This window comes from Trachurus trachurus (assembly GCF_905171665.1).
Source record: "Trachurus trachurus genome assembly, chromosome: 22".
In the NCBI taxonomy this organism is placed as follows: domain Eukaryota; kingdom Metazoa; phylum Chordata; class Actinopteri; order Carangiformes; family Carangidae; genus Trachurus; species Trachurus trachurus.
In genome coordinates, this window is record NC_139907.1 from 30344344 (window position 1) to 30362900 (window position 18557).

At 42.2% G+C, this 18557-nt stretch overlaps 1 protein-coding gene across 1 annotated transcript; it reads right to left on the bottom strand.

Moving 5' to 3' along the window:
* Window positions 1-8619: 8619 nt before the first annotated feature.
* gpr135 (G protein-coupled receptor 135) lies at window positions 8620-16912 on the bottom strand (the record flags this gene model as incomplete). Its single annotated transcript, XM_083998219.1, has 2 exons — window positions 8620-9961; window positions 16797-16912. 2 exons carry the CDS (start codon window positions 16910-16912, stop codon window positions 8620-8622), a joined length of 1458 nt encoding a protein of 485 aa, XP_083854345.1.
* Between the last annotated feature and the right edge of the window lie 1645 nt (window positions 16913-18557).

An 18557-nucleotide genomic window follows, 5' to 3' on the forward strand; every position in this document is an offset into this window, starting at 1 on the left:
GGTTATTGACTGATGCAGCACTACAGAGCACTGGCAACAACCATCTGACTTTTTAAATCCTCTTGTTGCATACAAAATTTGTAAACTGATAGTTTTTTTTATTTTATTTATCAATTACTTATTAATTTATACATATATCATGTTTAGATTTCCTACCTGGGATTCATCGGGGGTTTCAACTTGAAGGACACAGTCTGGAGAGTCATGAAGGCAACAATTTCAACACAAGTTGCAAGGCAGATGAACTGGAGGGGTGTCAATGATAAAATACCTCTACAGCGGCTGGTCTTGAAGGCCGTCATCATTGGTAAGAAAAATTTATTTATTTTATATTTCTGTCTGTATACTGTATTTCTTCTTGTTCTCATGCTGTATGTATGTGTTGTGGCTACTCTTGTGTTCAAAAAATGATGGTCAAAAACATCAGAGCAGTTGGTAAGGAGGAGGTCTACGACTCACTAAATAAAAAGCACTCACGGAGAGATAGTTTCAACAAAAAGGATTGAGATTTATTTACATAAACAAAAACGATCTCCGGGTTGACGTTGAGCAAATAAAATAAAATGTAATTTAGAGGTCAAAAAACTGTTTCACTCCTCACTCCTTCCACAGACAAAAGGAACACTCAAAGAACCAGCTGTCTTCCCTCCCTAATAACAGGAGGAGGATCACCTGACAAGGAGGAGGGCCCTGACTGTGGCTATAGAAAAACAATTATAAATAAGTGTATAGGACAGACTATATATAATTATTCTACCATAATCAATACAAAAGAATAATAGGGTCTAAATAGGCTCCAACAGTATGTGTGAGTTCATTATCTCCTTTTTTATGCCTTTCTTTTCCATCTATTCTCCTTGTCTCGCCTGTCTTCTCCCCCTCCATGCATGCAAGTGATTGACTGATTAAATTGAAAGTCATACATACAATTTATGAAATAATTTGCAGTGCATTACATAATATCAAAAGCTACAATAACACTAACACTCTTTCTAATGTTTTGCGTTCTGAAGGTGCTGTTCGACGAAACCCAGTGACTGCCTCAGTCTCAGATAAAGACATCGAAGTCATGATGGTTAAATGGCTTCATTTGGCTGGTGACAGAGATGGTGGAAGAAAACAGCGACAAAAAAATGCTGATGAAAAGAAAAGAGCTGAAGCTGACAGTTAAGCCAAATTAATGTCTTCTTCATGTCTTACAGTTATATGACATACTGTTCATGTATTTTTGTACTGTTCACATATCTTTACACCAAGTATAAACTGAACTGCATTTGATCAGCTGCATATTTTTGTAATGTTCTTGATGTTCGCGCAGCTGGCAGCGGTGATGTCGCCGCGTGAAGTTGCCACATTGTAATTTGAGCCGAGGCGAGTGAGCAAGGTGCTTTTTTTAAATTACCGTTACAGCGCCACCTGTCCATGTGCCTGTGTTTATGTGTGTGTGCGCTGATATGTTCTGTTTTTACCGTGGATCAGACATGCATGCTCTCTCTCTCTCTCTCTCTCTCTCTCTCTCTCTCTCTCTGTCTGTCTTGATGGGGGGGGAAAAAGCCAATCAAGCCAGTCAATTTGTGACTTGAACTTGATTCTGTAGAAAATGTTATTGTGACAACACTAGTTCTTATATTTTTACTGAGTAGCCTATAAACTGCACATGATGAATTGCACTTGATTGACAGCATATTTTTTTTACTGTTCTTAAATTTTTACACATTGAACTGCATTCGATCGGCTGCATATTTTTGTACTGTTCTTTTTTTTTTTTTACTGGGTAGCCTATAAACTGCAGATGCTGAACTGCATTTGATTGACAGCATATTTGCACTGTTCTTAATTTTTTACACACTGAACTGCACTTGATTGACAGCATATTTTGATACTGTTCATTTTTACACTGAAGTATGACTGCACTCACTACACTGCATTTGTTTGACAGCATATTTGTGTGCTGTTCTTATATTTTTACACCCTGAGCTGAATTTGATTGACAGCTAATTTTTGTATTGTTTTTATGAACCGCATTTGATTGACAGCATATTTTTCTGCTGTTCTTATATTTTTACACCCTCAGCTGCATTTGATTGACAGCATATTTTTATACTGAACTGCATTTGATTGTGAAATATAACTTTGAAGGAAAACTTGTGTGTTTCTTTTTCATTATGGATGGTTAAAGTGATCCATACAGGGCAACTTAGTATATTGCACTAGAATTATTATTATTATTTGGTGCCAGATTTGACCTCTGATAACCATTCATGTAGCCACACATGTATTCCATACCTGGCCCAGCTATAAGCCATATAATTATTTAGTTTACTCCCAGTAGAAATCTGGTATTGTTATGGTTTATTTAAGGCTAATATATCCTAGGGCCAGATGTGGCCCATCATTCACTTCCGAAAGTGGACCAGATGAAAGGTTTGGTGTATATTAGTTTAGGTTCTGGGTAAAATCTGGATTTTGGTCTGTCAGCCATATGTGGGCCACATAAGAGCCAGTAGGCTTTACCTGAACACAGCCATACAGGCAGGCCCTATGAGGCCCAGCTATAAGCCGTATGTAGTTGGTACAGTTCTGGTAGAGGTCTGGTTATGTTATGGTTAAGCATAGCTTTCATATAGGCTACTTGGGCCAGATATGGGCCGTCATTCACTTCCGTAAGTGGGCCAGATCTTTGCTGTTTATTTGGGCCACATCCAAGCCAAAGGATGCTATTGGGGTTTGGTGTCATTACAAGTCGTTCCGGCAAAATTAGATCCAGCCGTGAGCCGTGTATATCCGAATAATGCGAGAACACGGGGCACGAATGCAGCCTCTTAACACATTATCCGCCGCGAAACTCGTTCATTTCACCAATATTTTGTTATGATACACTAGTGCTATTACCCTCCCTGCCCGTGGTGGCATGTTAACAACCGTGGTCTCTAGGTTGACCTACTAACCTCTGAGCTGGATGATGTCATCTCCGACCGCTGCCCGGCGCGGCTTGTTGCTACCGCTAATGCTACGGTTTCTGCATGTTTCTGACTTGTCAGAACAAAATAAGCAGCTGGATGAAGTTCAGCTTCCACAGGCTTCCTCTCCGCAGCCTGGACTCACTGAAGCCCTGGCTAGTTGCGCTAAAAATGGAGCCAAATGCCGAAGCAGAATGGTCTAGGCCAATGCGCTCACCCCCCCCACCGGCTGAAAACCGCACTTGCAAGATCAGTCCTCCGTCTCGGTGTCCCAAATCTCATCAATGGATAGAACTATCGTGAGAAACTGCCTTACGGCAGTACGAGATAAGAACGCAGATGACGTCATGCATGTCATGAATCGTGATTGGTTTGAGTTTGGAAAATCGGTGGAAACCATGGAAACATGAAATGTTTAGAAGTCCGGCTTGTGGCTTACACGGAGCTAATGCTAACACGGACACACACACACCATGGATCTTTTATAAGATAATGTAATACATCATGACACACACACGCCTTCGCGTTTTGGAACCTTTATTCATGTGTGTGCATGTCTGTGTCTTTGTGTCTTTGTCTGTGTGTGGCCGTATTAGCGTTAGCGCTGTGTTAGCATTAGCTCCGTATTAGCGTTAGCGCCGTGTTAGCATTAGCTCCGTGTTAGCATTAGCTCCGTGTTAGCAGGGCTTAGCAAACACTGCTCTCTACCTTCAGCAGTAAACACAAGCACGTGTAGGGGGTGGAGGAGGTGGTGGCGCCGAGTTTTTTTTTTACGACAGTGACATGTGCCTCCCAGAACTGTGGGGGAGCTCCGGAGAGGGAAAAAAAGAGAAACCAACGAAGGAGCGAGCTATTTCCGGCCGACTTGCATAGTTCTGCTTTAAGGGTGCTTTCACACCGCTAGTTTGATTATTTGGTCCGCACCAGACAGTAAAATTGTTACAATGTAGCTACAGACTGCGGAGTGGTCTGCGTTCACACATGCAAACGGGAGCGTGCCTATGTTCCCACAGCCCTATGTTCCCACAGCCCTATGTTCCCACGGCCCTATGTTCCCACAGTTCTAAGGTTTTCCTCAAAATTAGGCCCTATGTTCCCTCTGGACTCTCTCTACCTATCTGGACTCTATCTATCTGGCCTGTCTAGCCTCTACCGGGTCTTTTTACTAAACTTAACCAACTCTTTTCTTCATTGCCTAAACCCAACCAATGGTGGGACCAAAGGGCTGTGGGAACATAGGGCCTAATTTTCAGTGACAACAAAAGTTAGAAATGTGGGAACATAGGGCTGTGGGAACATAGGGCTGTGGGAACATAGGAATGACCCCCATGCAAACGAACCAAAACTGGTCTGAACGACGTTTCGTCATCTTCCGGTAGAAATAAGCGCCAATTTGGACTTTCACAATGGAGAACACTGTAGAATACTGTACAAATAGCGCGATACAGCTCATAGATGTAGCCTACTGTTTATTAGCGGCCAAGCGCGACCTATCCATGCGCCTTGCTCTCGCTCTCTCTCTCTCCCTCCCTCCCTCCCTGTGTGGTTGTGTGTGTGAGTGTGTGTCTGTGTGCGCGGTGCGACCGCACGAGAGAGAGACGGCAGGTGGAGGGGCAGACTGGCAGAGATGATAGATGGTGAAACGCTGTTTCTTTTTTCCCGTGAGAGACTGTGGCGTGCCCAAACACACCACACCTTTCAATGAAAATACACTGGTAGACCTGAGTTGGTCCAGGTTTGCGTTCACACCAGAGGCTGGCATTTGGTGCGGAATGAAGCGGACCGAGACCACCCCTTTTTGGAGGTCTCGGTCCGCTTGATTTAGTGCGCACCCGAGTGCGATTGATGCTTTCACACCGACGAAAACGAACCGAACTAAGAGCTTTTGGTTCGAATGGACTGCTGTTGGTGTGAAAGCGCCCTAAGTCACAGACACTTGTGTGAGTATATGACCATGCAGTATATGACCATGCATGCAAATTATGCCCACTTTAATCTTCAAAACAGTTCTTAGGGAAATATTTGGCATCATCATCAGGCATTTGACATCATGGAGGATACCAGAATTTTACTTTACAGACCTCTCAAACATAGTGTGACAGCCAAGGGGGGAGTTGTGGGTTCTACAAGTGAAGACCACTTCCCTGTTCAAAAAGCTGCAGTTCTCTGGCTGCCTCTGGGGGCTGGGACCAGAAGTGAGCAATTCTCCATTGACCTCCATGTTAAAATAGCCGACTTTACAGCTTAAAAAAACACATTTACAGCCTGGTAGCCTACATTTTTTGTTTTTGGTCTCTACCAATAGTTTCCACCTCCGTGAACACTGTGGGGTGTTTTAGTATTGTTTAGGCTTCAAATTCTTATATAAATGGGGGCCTGGTTACGTTGAGTGACAGGTTCACAGAGAATTTACCGGCCGTTAATTGGTTGCTTCGAGTTCAGTGGGCGGGTTCTCGGCCAGCTAACCGTCGCACCTCTCCAAATATGGAAAGTACACTCCTACTAAAATCCAAGATGGCACAGTTCAAATGTCCATAGTAGGAGCACAAAACAGACTCCCCCAAACCAATGGGTGACGTCACGGGTGCTACGTCCATGCTTTTTATAGTCTATGGTGACACACTTAAATTCACAGTTCTAAGATTTAGAGAAGGATGGCTCGCACGGATGATTTCATTGGGAAAATACAAAAAATGACAGAGGTCCAAATATTGTTGTGTAACAGTTTGGATTTTTCACTGACTTAATACATACTAATAGTGTAAAAGAGACATACATGTAGTACAGACACAAGTATCTGATCTCGGTTGAGACTGCTCCACTGAACATAGAAATGCTGGAGACACATGTGATCAAATGGCTAGCCCAAAGCCAGGATACACGTTTGGTGAATGTGGTGTTGAAGGTGTAGAGACGGATGAGAGGACATAGACAGTGGCAGTAGCACAGTCCACATGCACTGCTACTGTATGAGAGACAGAGGAGGAGAAAAGCTTGGATGTCCTTATGTTATTGTACCAGACAGAGTAAAAATCTGAGCACAACAGACTTTTTCCTTCCAAACCAACAACCTTCATTGTTTCCTCATCTCCTCATTCAACTACAGCTCACTGATACATTAACATCTCTGCATTCAGCCTCCCAGTAACAGTGGCCAGTCAGAGCAGCTGTACACAGCAGCTGAGGCCACTCACTGTCTGAATGATCTAACATGCACCTTGCTGTTATTGTTATATTTCTGTTCACAGTAATCTGATGGAGAGATACTTTCAGGTAGACGAATATTGCAATCCGCAATAAAAAATAAATTTTATAATTAATCAAACCAAAATGCCCCAATAGGCAGCAACAGACAGTTAATGATCTTATATCTGATCATTTATACACACTTTTAAGATGAGTGAAAGTGTTGTGTTGTTGTTTCAATGCTGCCATGACATTACAGCATGTCACATACACTTCCTGAGAAGGGCTAGAGCACTGGAAAAGAGAGTAAGGACAGCATTGGTCCAATGGAAGCGCCTCCTGGTGGAGGAATATGGGTTTTGCAAAAGTGCCCAAGAAATGACAACTCTGCATTGTTGGTGAATGAGCAAGTGTGTTTTCAATAATTTAAGGACATTTATAGATCACCCACGTTAATAGCATCATTGAGGATCCTTTACAGATAAACATTAACACATAGGCCAGTAAAAAAAAAATATATATATATATATATAGTTGTCTACATTAATGTTTCAATCTACATTTTGTAATAAATAAATTATAAGTATAATTTGATATGACCAAGACATCTAAAAACAAAAACACGGCAGTTTTCATCAATTTACAAGCAAGTGGGCAACACACATATATTGGAGTGAATGGGTTTTCTGGGCGCTTTTGCAATACCCATATCCTGCCACTAGGGGCGCAAAACCCTTACCACGGGAGTCAATGGTGGTGTCGTTACTCTCTTTTCCAGTGCTCTAAGAAGGGCGGAGGCAAACACAGCTCATTTGCATTTAAAGGCACAGACACAGAAGCAGCCAGTTCTGAGCAGGATATAAAATGTAGCAACTTTTTTATTGTTGGCAAAAAAAACAACAACCCAACTGTCAGTGATAGGGAAATGCAATTACACAAACAGGTCACATTGAGGACAACTTCCCTTTTCTCCTGTTTTACACCTGAATTCTCATCCCAGGTCAAAAACAATGATGGCCATTTACTGTAGGAATAAATGGTAAATACTATAGTAGGTCCTGTTGGATAACTGTAGACCGATTTTCTGATCAGTTTTTTCCTGGCTTTGTAGCCACGCGCCTGCTCATATGTATGATGGGATAGAAACATGACCAGACCTGATTATTTAAAAAAAAATCTATTTATTAGAGTATGCCACTGATATGTCTCACTGTGCTCGTCATCATCATACTCACTAGTACATGGAGGTGACTGGATAATTAGCCAGTGTCTTTGAGAGTGTAACTCAAAACCTGAGATAAATTCAAGCTGATGAACAATCATAACTGCAATAAGAAAGAATTTTTATAATAAATAAACAAAAGAAAGCCCCAATAGGCAGCAACAGACAGACATGATGAAAATCTTCAAAGATAAACAATACACATTGTGAACATTATGACTTCACAGTTTCTCATTTTAAAGCTATGACAATCAATTCAACAAACCATTTCTACCTAGAGCCCTGCATTGTGCGCGCATCTCCAGCTCTGTACACAGAGTTGGCAGGTACTCAACAGTTGGATTTCTTTACATTATAAAGTAATTTCTGATTTACTTTTGACAGAAAACATCACTAAAACATCACCATCTCCACATTTAGCTGCTGAAATGGGTAAAAAAAAGAAAAAGAAAAATCATATTCTTTCTTGTCTGTCACATTTTCAGATTCCTCTAAGGCAGAGACCCCTATTGTGGAGTGTGTCAGTTTTATGAAATGTTGCTGGTATGATGTTACTATGACATCAAGGTCTTGTCTATGTCACACAAGGAAATTAGGCAGGACACTGACACTCCAGATCACATGATGCAAGAGCATACCAACTCTCAGTGGTTAACAATGGGCAGAAGTGTGTTAAAACCTTGGTAGCTACAATGGGGGGAATTCTCTTAGCTTTGGTGTGACAAAGCTATCAGAGGTTCTGAAGTTTCACTGGGAGACTCTAACTTAAGGTTGTTTTAGGCATTTCAACATATGCTTGAAAAATAATTTCTCCAGTGTGTTGCAGTCTTAATGTTATTCCATGTATCAACATGGAAAATTCATGAAGACCTCTGCAGTATCATAACACTCAATGTTCCTTCCAGAGGTCCTCCAGTTGGTCCTGTGGAACCTGGTGGTGTCTTCTAAATTCATGAGGGGATATTTTTTTTTAATGCTTGTTATACTAAAGCTGCTTAAACGCAAAGGAGTTTCATCATCATGACTTTTGTTTTTGCCAACTGTTCTGACATTCATTAGGATTATAAAAAAAAAACTCATCTAGTCTTCCTGAAACAAAATCTGGCTTTGTTCTGGCATAATAGTTGTTTTGGAGATGCTGTGATACTGAAACACTAATTATCTGGTGACAGCTGCCTGCAGGTGCTGAACTGTAAAACCAGAGCAGATGAAAACCATCCTAAATTGGTTGGGACTTGGTCCAGCAGCAGGTCACAGGCTGGTGTCAGCTGTCTTCATCTTCTGAGTGCTGATGGAGTTGGGTAGTGTTGCGGTGTCAGACTGGGCGTCCCTGCAGAAAAGCACAGCAGGGTTTTTGCAGGCCCACATCGCCACCTCTCCGCCTTTTCCAGGGCTGGAACTGGACAGTCGGCTGTTATTGTTCACCCCGACCCGGCTCACGTAGCGGTCCCGTATCCTGTCAGCTTGGCTGAGCCGGATCTCACGGTTCTGGGTTTGGCTGGAGAGGTACGAAGCAATATTTCTGGTACGATACCCCTCCTCTCTATTCCGCCCCAGTAACATGGATATGTTGGGGTTCCTTAGGGCATAGATCAGAGGGTTGATGGCCCCGTTGGCCCAGGCCAGCCAAATGGCTACTGTGTCCATTGCAGGGTTGAACGTGTAGTCTCCCATTGCTGTGACCAACCCCATTAAACAATATGGTCCCCAACAAAAGATGATGAAAACAATCATGATAAGAACTGTGGTTGCTGTTCTCATTTCACTGTAGAAACGCAGTAAATATGCGTAAGTGGTTACCGGCCGGACCCGGATCTCTGAGAGCCGCACCGTCTTACAGATGTTGTAGTGACAAAAACACATGAGGGAGAAGGGAAGTAAATAACACACCACAATGAGGCAGATGCTGTAAGCTGTCCCCATGCGTGATGTCCCAGAGTGGAACACATACATACAGTGGTAGAAACCTTGCTTATGGATTTCTGTGGGTGTTGGGACTAACAGGTACCAGGGTAAGGAAAAGATGACAGCAGTTAACCACACAGCTACCAACAACTGAGTTGCTTTCTGACGGCCAATTTTTGCCTGCGGCTGCCTGACTATGGCGTAGTACCTGTCAAAGGAGATCAGAGTCATGGTCAGGGTGGAGATGATGCCAAAGCAAGTATTGAAGAAGCCGTTGGCCACACAGAAGCGATCCCCGAACATCCAGATCCCGTCCTTACTGAAGAGCATGACGAAGGAGAAGGGCAGACACAGGACGGCTGTGAGGAAGTCAGACAGCGACAGGGACATGATGAAGGCGTTGGTCACAGTTCGAAGCTGCCGGTGTTTGATGATGACAATGACGACCGCCGAATTACCGAGGCTGGAGAGGAGGAAGATGGAGAGGAGCAGCAGGGCCTGAGCTGCCACCGTCAGGCCCTGGAGGACAGACTCACTCTCAGCAGCACTCAGCACCGACGGGGTCGAGGCCTGATGACTCTCGCTCAACTCGCTCCTTCTTTGGTCTGTCAACACCGATACGTTTCCTGTGGTGCCCAGTGTGGCCTCTGTGGTGGCGGTCACTAGACTGGTTACTATGGAAACAATCCTACAGACACAAAAAGAAAGCCACTGTAACTTCTGCTGTGCAGCTGGTGTCATAGTATGAAAGTTTGATTAATCACATTAACAAACATTTAGTCAAACACTTTCAAAGCAAGTGCCAATATAATTTTCCACTGACACAAACTTATTCAAAGGTCAACTGATCAAGGATTTGATGTCACTGATTCTGTCCCAAACTCTGTTGTTTTTACCTTTAAAATGAAAATGTAATCATATTTAAAACACACACACACAGGGGTTTGTTTCTCTCAAATGATGTTCATGATCATCTGTTGACCTGGCACATCACAACATTGATTACACAGCACAATTAACAGTTCAACAAGTGTGACCTGCAGATCTTCTTAAAGGGATATTTCAACATTTCGGCAAATTTGGCAATTGCCAAAATCCCTAGCAGGCATCATCAAATGGCGGACCTCGGTCCAGACCCGGACTGAGTGATGGTTCGATCCGGACCTGAGACCAATCTCTCATAAATTAAAGGGACAACAAGGAGTTTTGGAATACTACATTTACTGTACCATGAGCCTCCGCGCGCAATGTGAATATTCTTGGACCGGCGCAAGACAGACGTCTTGCCAAGAATGTTTTCATTCATCAAGAATTAAAGTCAGAGGTTGGTAGACGATCAGATACCGTCGTAGTTCCGGCCATAAACGGCGATTCGGTGGTGTTATTCTCATGACCCGCCGGGCAGCGTCCGCAAAACCGAAAGTAAGGAAACGCTGGTCGGCTCGCCCAGCATTTCCACCACCACTAATAATAACAAAATAACGATAGAGACAAAATATATTTATCTAAAATGGAGCCATTAACAAGTGTGGGTAACGTAGATTCATCCACATTAATTTGAGACTTTTTTTTATCGTCGCAGAATTTTTCGTTCTGCCGATGGAGAAACTCCTCGTTGTCCCTTTAACAAAATTTTCCTGGAGCATTTTTTTCAGACAGGACAGCGGGCTCAGCTATATGTTAATCCTGTCAATACGACAGCTTCACTCAATTAACCCCATCAGAGGGATTGTTTACCCTGCGCGGCCAGTGTGTCCGAGAGAGAAAGAGAAAAGAGACAGAGTGATGACAGAATGTCTTGCTCCAAAATAAGAAAAGTTGATGCTGATAACCAAACTTTTAAAGGTTTATGGCACTGACTCCAAGCCAAGATTCAAACTACTGGCAGGGCAGTCACGTGCCTGTTTCTCTCACTGAGGGTGTTTTCAGGGTTTTCTCTGACTAGTTAAGTCATTAAGGTGAGCCACTGGGCAGATTGTGGCTGCTGCCTTGGTTAAAGCATGTGTGTGTGCGTGGGGGCCGTTCAGATGTAGCGTCTCTTGCATGCACAAACCCATTACTTTCATGTGCGCTCACAACTGAAAGCAACGTGGCAGCGGTGCGTATTCGGTGCGACGTGCTTGTTTCCTGCTTCTCCTGCCAGTGTTGTTTCAGACACCGGTTCTCCCTCGGTCTGTATCTCTCCTACTGTTTCCCACGGAGCTCTGCCCCGTTTGAGAGGAGAAGAGAAACACACATTCCAGACTACTGACTTGTATCAACAGAACAGACATGTCCTGTGATTTTTAGCCTCCTTCCATATTTAGTAGAGGTGGCCAATGCCTGACAGTGCAGCTATCAAGATGCCTTTGACACCTTGGCCTCAAAAAAAAAAAAAAAAAAAAGTGCAAAAATAAACAGTGAAAACCTCTTATTTATTCTGACTTGTTCTCTTTAATTGAAATACAGGCCCTAAATTCATTTGCCTGGGGGCTACTTTTATTCATGGTAAAATAGCTAGTTGTTTACTATACAAGTGCACTATTTTAAATGTTGCCTGCGTTGAAAATTGACAATAGATATGAAAATGTACTTCGTTGATTTTGTTTAATTGACATAGGGGTAGGCTATAACAAGACACCATTTGGACTTTATAAGGTTCACACCTTTTACTTGGATGAAAGTTTAGTAACTGGACCAATGAATTTTAATTGAATATCCCTGCCCTAAAGTCTTAGGGGTAGGTTTGTTACTTTTAATTGTGGGTGCAAGTTGTTGGGAGATCTGCCGGGCAGAGCTGCGAGCTGTTCAGCTAACACTATGGGGGCATATGGTATGTCCTGCTTTCCCTCATCAAACTCATCAAATACACAATCCAACAACTCCAAAACACTCTCGTTGACAAGTTTGGACCTGAACATTCACCATGCTATGAAATAACAATGGAACGTTATGAGACGGAGTTGTTTTAGAGGTCAATACAAAGCCAGTGTTGTGGCGGAAAGAGACTCCTTGCCGAAAAATGACTGCACCTGACGGGAACGCACGTAACGTTCACTGATTGAAAAACAGCTTGCACCTACAATTAAAGGCAATGAACCTACTCCTAAGACTATCCCTGAAATATCCCTTTACGGTCTTAATATTCTTGTTCAGACAAACACACACTAACTGCATCACTTTGTTAACCTGCTGTAGCAGTCACCATGTGGTAGCAGATATACTCAATTGTCAAATGCATTGTCGAGTGAGGACCCTCTACAACTGTAGACAACACTACACATGTTCAGCCATACGATAGGCAGACATCTGTCTGTATCAGAGTACGGGAAGAAAGTGTCATAGGAATGACTGTCACTAAACTGCTGTGTGTCGTCTGTCATCCTGTGTCATCAAACCTGAAATTGGGGGAGTATTTGGATATTTGGGCCCTAATGAAGCATTCTGATGTTACAGAGCGACTGGAATATGTCAGAATTGAAAATGTTAATTGTTACCACTGATACCTGATCAGTCTGCTATATGAAATACCGTAGATGACCATTTAGTAGCCCGGGCGTTTAATATGCTAAATCGACTTGGACCCCATAAGAACCAGGCGCGTATTTGCAACAGGCTACAATTTATTTTTGCAATGAGCAGCACCAGACCATCATGCAAAGAACAAGGAGGTCACCATAGGACCACTGGAACAAAACGACTTTTTTCCCGACACATCTTTATTGACATCAGACAATAAATACAAAGACAGTTTGTCTGTGTTGCCGCAACACAGGGAGCTGATCAGAGCAGCCAATCAGATCAGTGTTATGAACGATGGGGGGGAGGGGGGGGTCGATCGCGGTAATTTCAACACTGTACATTAGCGCATTTATCTATTCGTCTTTGTCTAGCAGTCCAGCGCGACCTGTCCCGCTAGCGCACCTGTGTTTCTGTTTGTGTGTAGCAAGACTATGATAAACACTTAATCGCCCTGGGGCCCGTTGTTCGAAAGTAGAATAAAGATATCCAGGATAAGTGGAAAAGCCAGGTTGGACAAAGTCTCATAAGTCCATCCTGGCTTAATTGGTTGTTGGAACGCCGAGCCAGGCTGAGGAGGGGTGGCTTTGTCAAGCCAGGTGTAACTAATTCTCTCGTCAGTAGACCACAGAGATTGATCACAGATTCACTGATGTGAGGACAGGTGTGGCCACTTTCCTCCAATCAACAGCGGATCTTGACGTAAGGTGACACACCTCTTAGAGAGAGAAAAAAAAAAGCACTGCTGCTGTTGTAAAGCTCAGAGAGAGTGCAGCGGACAACTGCGGACTGATTGAATGTGGAAGTAGCCTAATCCAAAATTATAATCACAATTTAAGTTCCTTTCACAAATTAACAGCTGTGCACTTTGCCTTAATGATGAGCAGTGGAAGTTGATACATTGCACTCATCTTTTATCATCTAAAGTAAAGTTCTTACAGCACAAATAGAAGTGGCCAAAAGTGCAACAGGTGAAAATTTATTAAATATAAGAACATTATGCAGTCTGATGCTTCAATAAATTGCCGATAACAATGTTCAAATGAGGTGTATAAATTATTTGGAAGGTGCCTGCTCAAACAATTGTATTCTTGTTTTCTTCCCTCAACCAATATTTGGCCAATATACTGTATTTTGTAACATATTTTATAATAATAAAAATAAATCTATTGCTAATTTTGCTTTTTTTTTTTTTTTTACTAGTGGTCATAGAAAATATCATAGATGGGTCACAGATATCGAAAATAGTTTGTATTGTCTCAAGAACAGTGTGCACAATTCTGTGCTACAGATTTCACAAACCGTCAGACATCTTTATGCCCTGCATTTGAAGAAGCAGGCAGCGCTGGCAGATGCAATGATTCAGTGTGAGAAGCAAATGAATAGCCCTAATTATGAAAAAAAGAAAAGAAAAAAAACCTAATAAATATTGTAAATGTTTCATGTTATTTGATTATTGTAAATGTATTTAGTTTGTTTAGAAATCAGGCCAATATGTAGGGTACATAAGAACATGGAATAACTGTATAAAACATTGATTTCTGATCAGAGTGGCTGCTGACTTCACAGATAAAGACAACAGAATCAACTTAGCCTGGCTGTTAGCCTGGTCTGGAGCAGGCTAGCTGCAGAGAATAAATCACCATAGTAACTTGACCAGGATAAAGGTATCCAGCTTTCGAACAACCGAGTTGAGGCTAAATTCAGCCAGGATAACCAACATATCCCGGCTTAATCCCTTATCTAGGTTTCGAACAACAGGCCCCTGGCCTTTAATTGAACCGGTGTTTATTATGCCAAATGAGCTCGGACCCCGGCCGCTATTAGAGCATAGGCGCGTATCTGCACGCGGGCGATTATTTGGTCATCTACGGTATCAATTCTTCTGGCTCTCCAGGATGTGCACGGTTACCCGAGTACCCGGGTACCCGAGTAGACAATCTGCTATCCGGTTATGAATTTATTATCCGGTTAACCTAGGATTAAAAAAACGTCACGTTAGAGCGCAGTCTAGTGTCGGATCAAACTACATCATCATGCCATGGTTCGGCTTTTTGTCGTGTTGAACAGTTTCGGATCGTGATTTTCTGCTGTGTAAAAGCGTTTTGGATCGAGCCTCGGACTTTCAAACCTTTTACAATAATCTGTGGTGGTTCCCTTGGCGACCGCCGTCGGCAGGGAGACGACAGGTGTCATCAAGTCTGTTAGAAAATCTGCTTTCAGTTTACAAACATTCTGAAACCTTCCTAGTTATTTCCTGGAACGATGCGAGGCAGAGAGGACCGAAGGCCCCAACATGTAGTGTGGCCTAATAAATAAGCACCGCTAGTGAATTAAAAAGAAAAAAAAAGTTTTCTCCTCCGAGGCAGCTGCGGCATAAATGCGCTGCGCTCAGAGCGCATGCAGCGCATTTATTCCCCGGCATAAAGATGCACATCTGCCCCATATGTGCATCTTAATCTCCATCTCTACTCTTATTATCCACCTGATATTTAGTCTGACGTCGCTGTGTGTCAGTACTGCGGACTGTCTGACGGACAGAGAGCATTTATGCACCGGCTGCGCTCTGTCCATCAGACATGACGTCATTTTATTTTTTATTACAGTAATCGGTTACCCGGGTAACACCAGGTTAGGTTACTCGGTTAGAAAATGATTCGAAATGCCCATCCCTACTCTCCACATCGTTCCAGAGATGAGCTGGTTTTTGTACAGGCCACTGGAGCTAATGGGTATGTGGATGGTGCAGGGGTCATTGTGTAGGTGGGTCATTCTTCAACTACGGGCAAATTTGATCTTGAAATTTTTAGAAAATCAAACAGCCTATATTTTGAGAAATGCTTTACTTTATAATTATGTATAGAAACACATTCTGATAGCTGTTGTGATAAAATCATTTAGATAATATATGATTTTTGACATTTAAGTCTAACATTAAGTGGAAAGCATCATTTCCATCACACCACAAAAAAGTTGTTTTTCCAAACAAAATTATGAAAATAACCCATTTTTCAGAGCTTTTATTGAAATTTCAGCTGCATAATTTCCAAAACTACAAATTATTATTAGTGTGACTGTATATTTTTATGAATTTTATGTGAAAATGTGTGTTGTGATGGAAATGACAATGTGTGGTGGAAATGACTGCACGTGTTGGAAATTACATTTGACATACAAATTGCTGAGTCACCTCCAAAAAAAGTGATGGAAATGACTGTTGTGGAAATGACAATCTGTCACTTTTTTTTTTTTAAACCTCATGATATATTGGCATGATGGTCTCAGCTTTAAAGCTAGCAATAAATGTACACAAAATACACAATATTATTATTATTTATTTGTTTTTACATTATTTGTACATTCAAAGGAAATATGAGCTGTGTGGAAACGACGACCAATAAACATACTCTTTGTTTTGAAAACATTAAACCTTGATTTTCTCTACTTTCAGTTCCTTCCAGGGAGCCAACTCTGCTCTCCAGCCATGTGCTCTCCTAACAAAGCCTGTTAGAGTAATACAAGTATACTTAACCTTTAAAAAACATCCCTAAATTTACATTTTGTGGCGTGTGATGGAAATGACTGAGACCCCAAGGGACAGGTGTTATTTTTATCAAAAAGACATAAAACACTAATATATCTTACAACACATGATACATTTCATTAAAATAGGGATTTATGTACCACTTGTCTATAAAGTTACTATTAGATCACAATTTAATTCAACATTAAGAGGGATTTATATATATATATATATATTTATTTATATAGTAAAAACAATACATATAAAACTATGATTTATATAGTAAAATTAATAAGTGATCTATAATTTATTTTTTCAAAGTTCCTCTTGAGGTCATGTAAGGGTGCCAAAAATAAAAAACAAGAAATGTGTTTCAGTTTTTGTTATATCTGCCAGGGACACAAATTCTACGATAGTTGAAGAATGACCCAGGTACAGTAACTTAACCAGCTGCTGGTGCTACAGAGAAGACGTGTGAATGAATCAGGAGAGTGTGAATTACCTCGGCACAACAGGTGTGGCGGTGGCCAGCTGGTCGGTGAAGCTCGGCCCAGAGCTGTCACCTGTGGAGTTGCTGCCTGCACCGGCCCACAGAGCCGTTCTAACAGGTGACGCCATTGATGATGCACAAAAACAACACAACGGAACTCATCCCTTATCTCACAAGCATCCAGTGGGATTACAGCCGGTCAGTGTTCCTGGATGCAGACATGTCAGATGATAGATAACTCCTCCTCATCCATCTGAAGTTCTCTGTTTACACCATCTCCATATGCATCAACAGAGAGAATAAGAAGACAGAGTCAATGATGAACTGATTATGACGTATCATAAAACATTCATGTATTTTCACATGATGGATACCAGTGTCTTCTATCACTTTTGAAGACTGTCAGTAGAAAATGTAACATGTCCAGAAAAAAGCCTATGATATCCAATATTATCACAATTCTTTCTTTTAAATGATAAAATTGTGTTGTCTTTAATAATAATGTCATTGTTGGGAAACTGCTGACCTGCCAGTAATGAGTGATGAGTGATGAGTGACTGAGTGATGCCATCACTGGTACAGGTGCCCCTCAATTTGTCCAGACTGTGTGTGTACTACTGTCCTGTTATGTGTGTGTAGGCCTATTCACATTCACAAACACAGTGAGATGATCTAGTCTGTAGTCACTTGTTACTTTCATTTTTAATTTATTAATGAAAATATACATTTGTTGACATTTCGTATTGAGGCCTTCAGCCCTCCGAGTTATTATGACCTACCTTGGAGTTTTGTGTTATCGGTTGATCGTCTAATTTCCCACATCTAGGACAGGTAGGCTACCTATGCTCAGTGTTGTGGCCGCTCTCCGTCAGTGGACACAGACTTTTTTCACATTCACCTCAACACAAACGAGCTGTTTGGCCCCATCAGTCGTTTTCCTGACGCGGGTTTGCTCAGCCGAGCTCAGCTGGTCGATCGGGCTCCATTCACAGCAAATCTACGATTGACAACTCAGAGCTGCGCGTGCGTTGCTGGTTCGGGTTCTGGCCTTTCAGATCCTCAATATGGAGAAGAACAAAGTCAGTCCATGTCCTCCTCTGGATCAGTGCTGCTGGACTCATCAGACAGCGGTCCGCGCCCTGCTGCTCTCTGTCAGGAGAAAACACACTGGGCTCGTTCCTGCTTCTCTCTGTCTCCATTAATAAAGGCTCGCGCGCTGCTCCACAAATCCCAGGTGGAAGGCAGATTCTGCACGAGCTCCTCATTCCCTCGACATGCTTACAATGAAGACCCCCCACCCCCCAGCTATCCCTCTCTCTCCGAGACCACGCCTTTCATAAACGTGCGCACTGTGTCATCTGACGTTAAATACAGTTGCCATGGTAACAGGTGATGGTTCTTTTTTTTTCTTTTTTTTGCATCTGTAGAATGGTCTCATAAGGTGTCAGCAAATTTTAGCCTACTGTTAAAATTTGATAGGCAAGGCAATTTTATTTGTATAGCCCATTTTTACAGTTTGTCTCAAAGGGCTTTACATGGCATCATAACAACATCCTCTCCTTAGACCTTCACATCGACTGAGGAAAAACTCCATAGAAAACCCTTTTAACAGGGAAAAATTGGAGAAACCTCAGGGTGAGCAACAGAGGAGGGATCCCTCACCCAGGACGGACAGACGTGACATAGATGTTGTTACATAGGCTACATTAGCGTGACTGGACATAAGCACGAGTGCCATTTTTGTCAAAATTTGATAAAGAAGTAACAAAACTA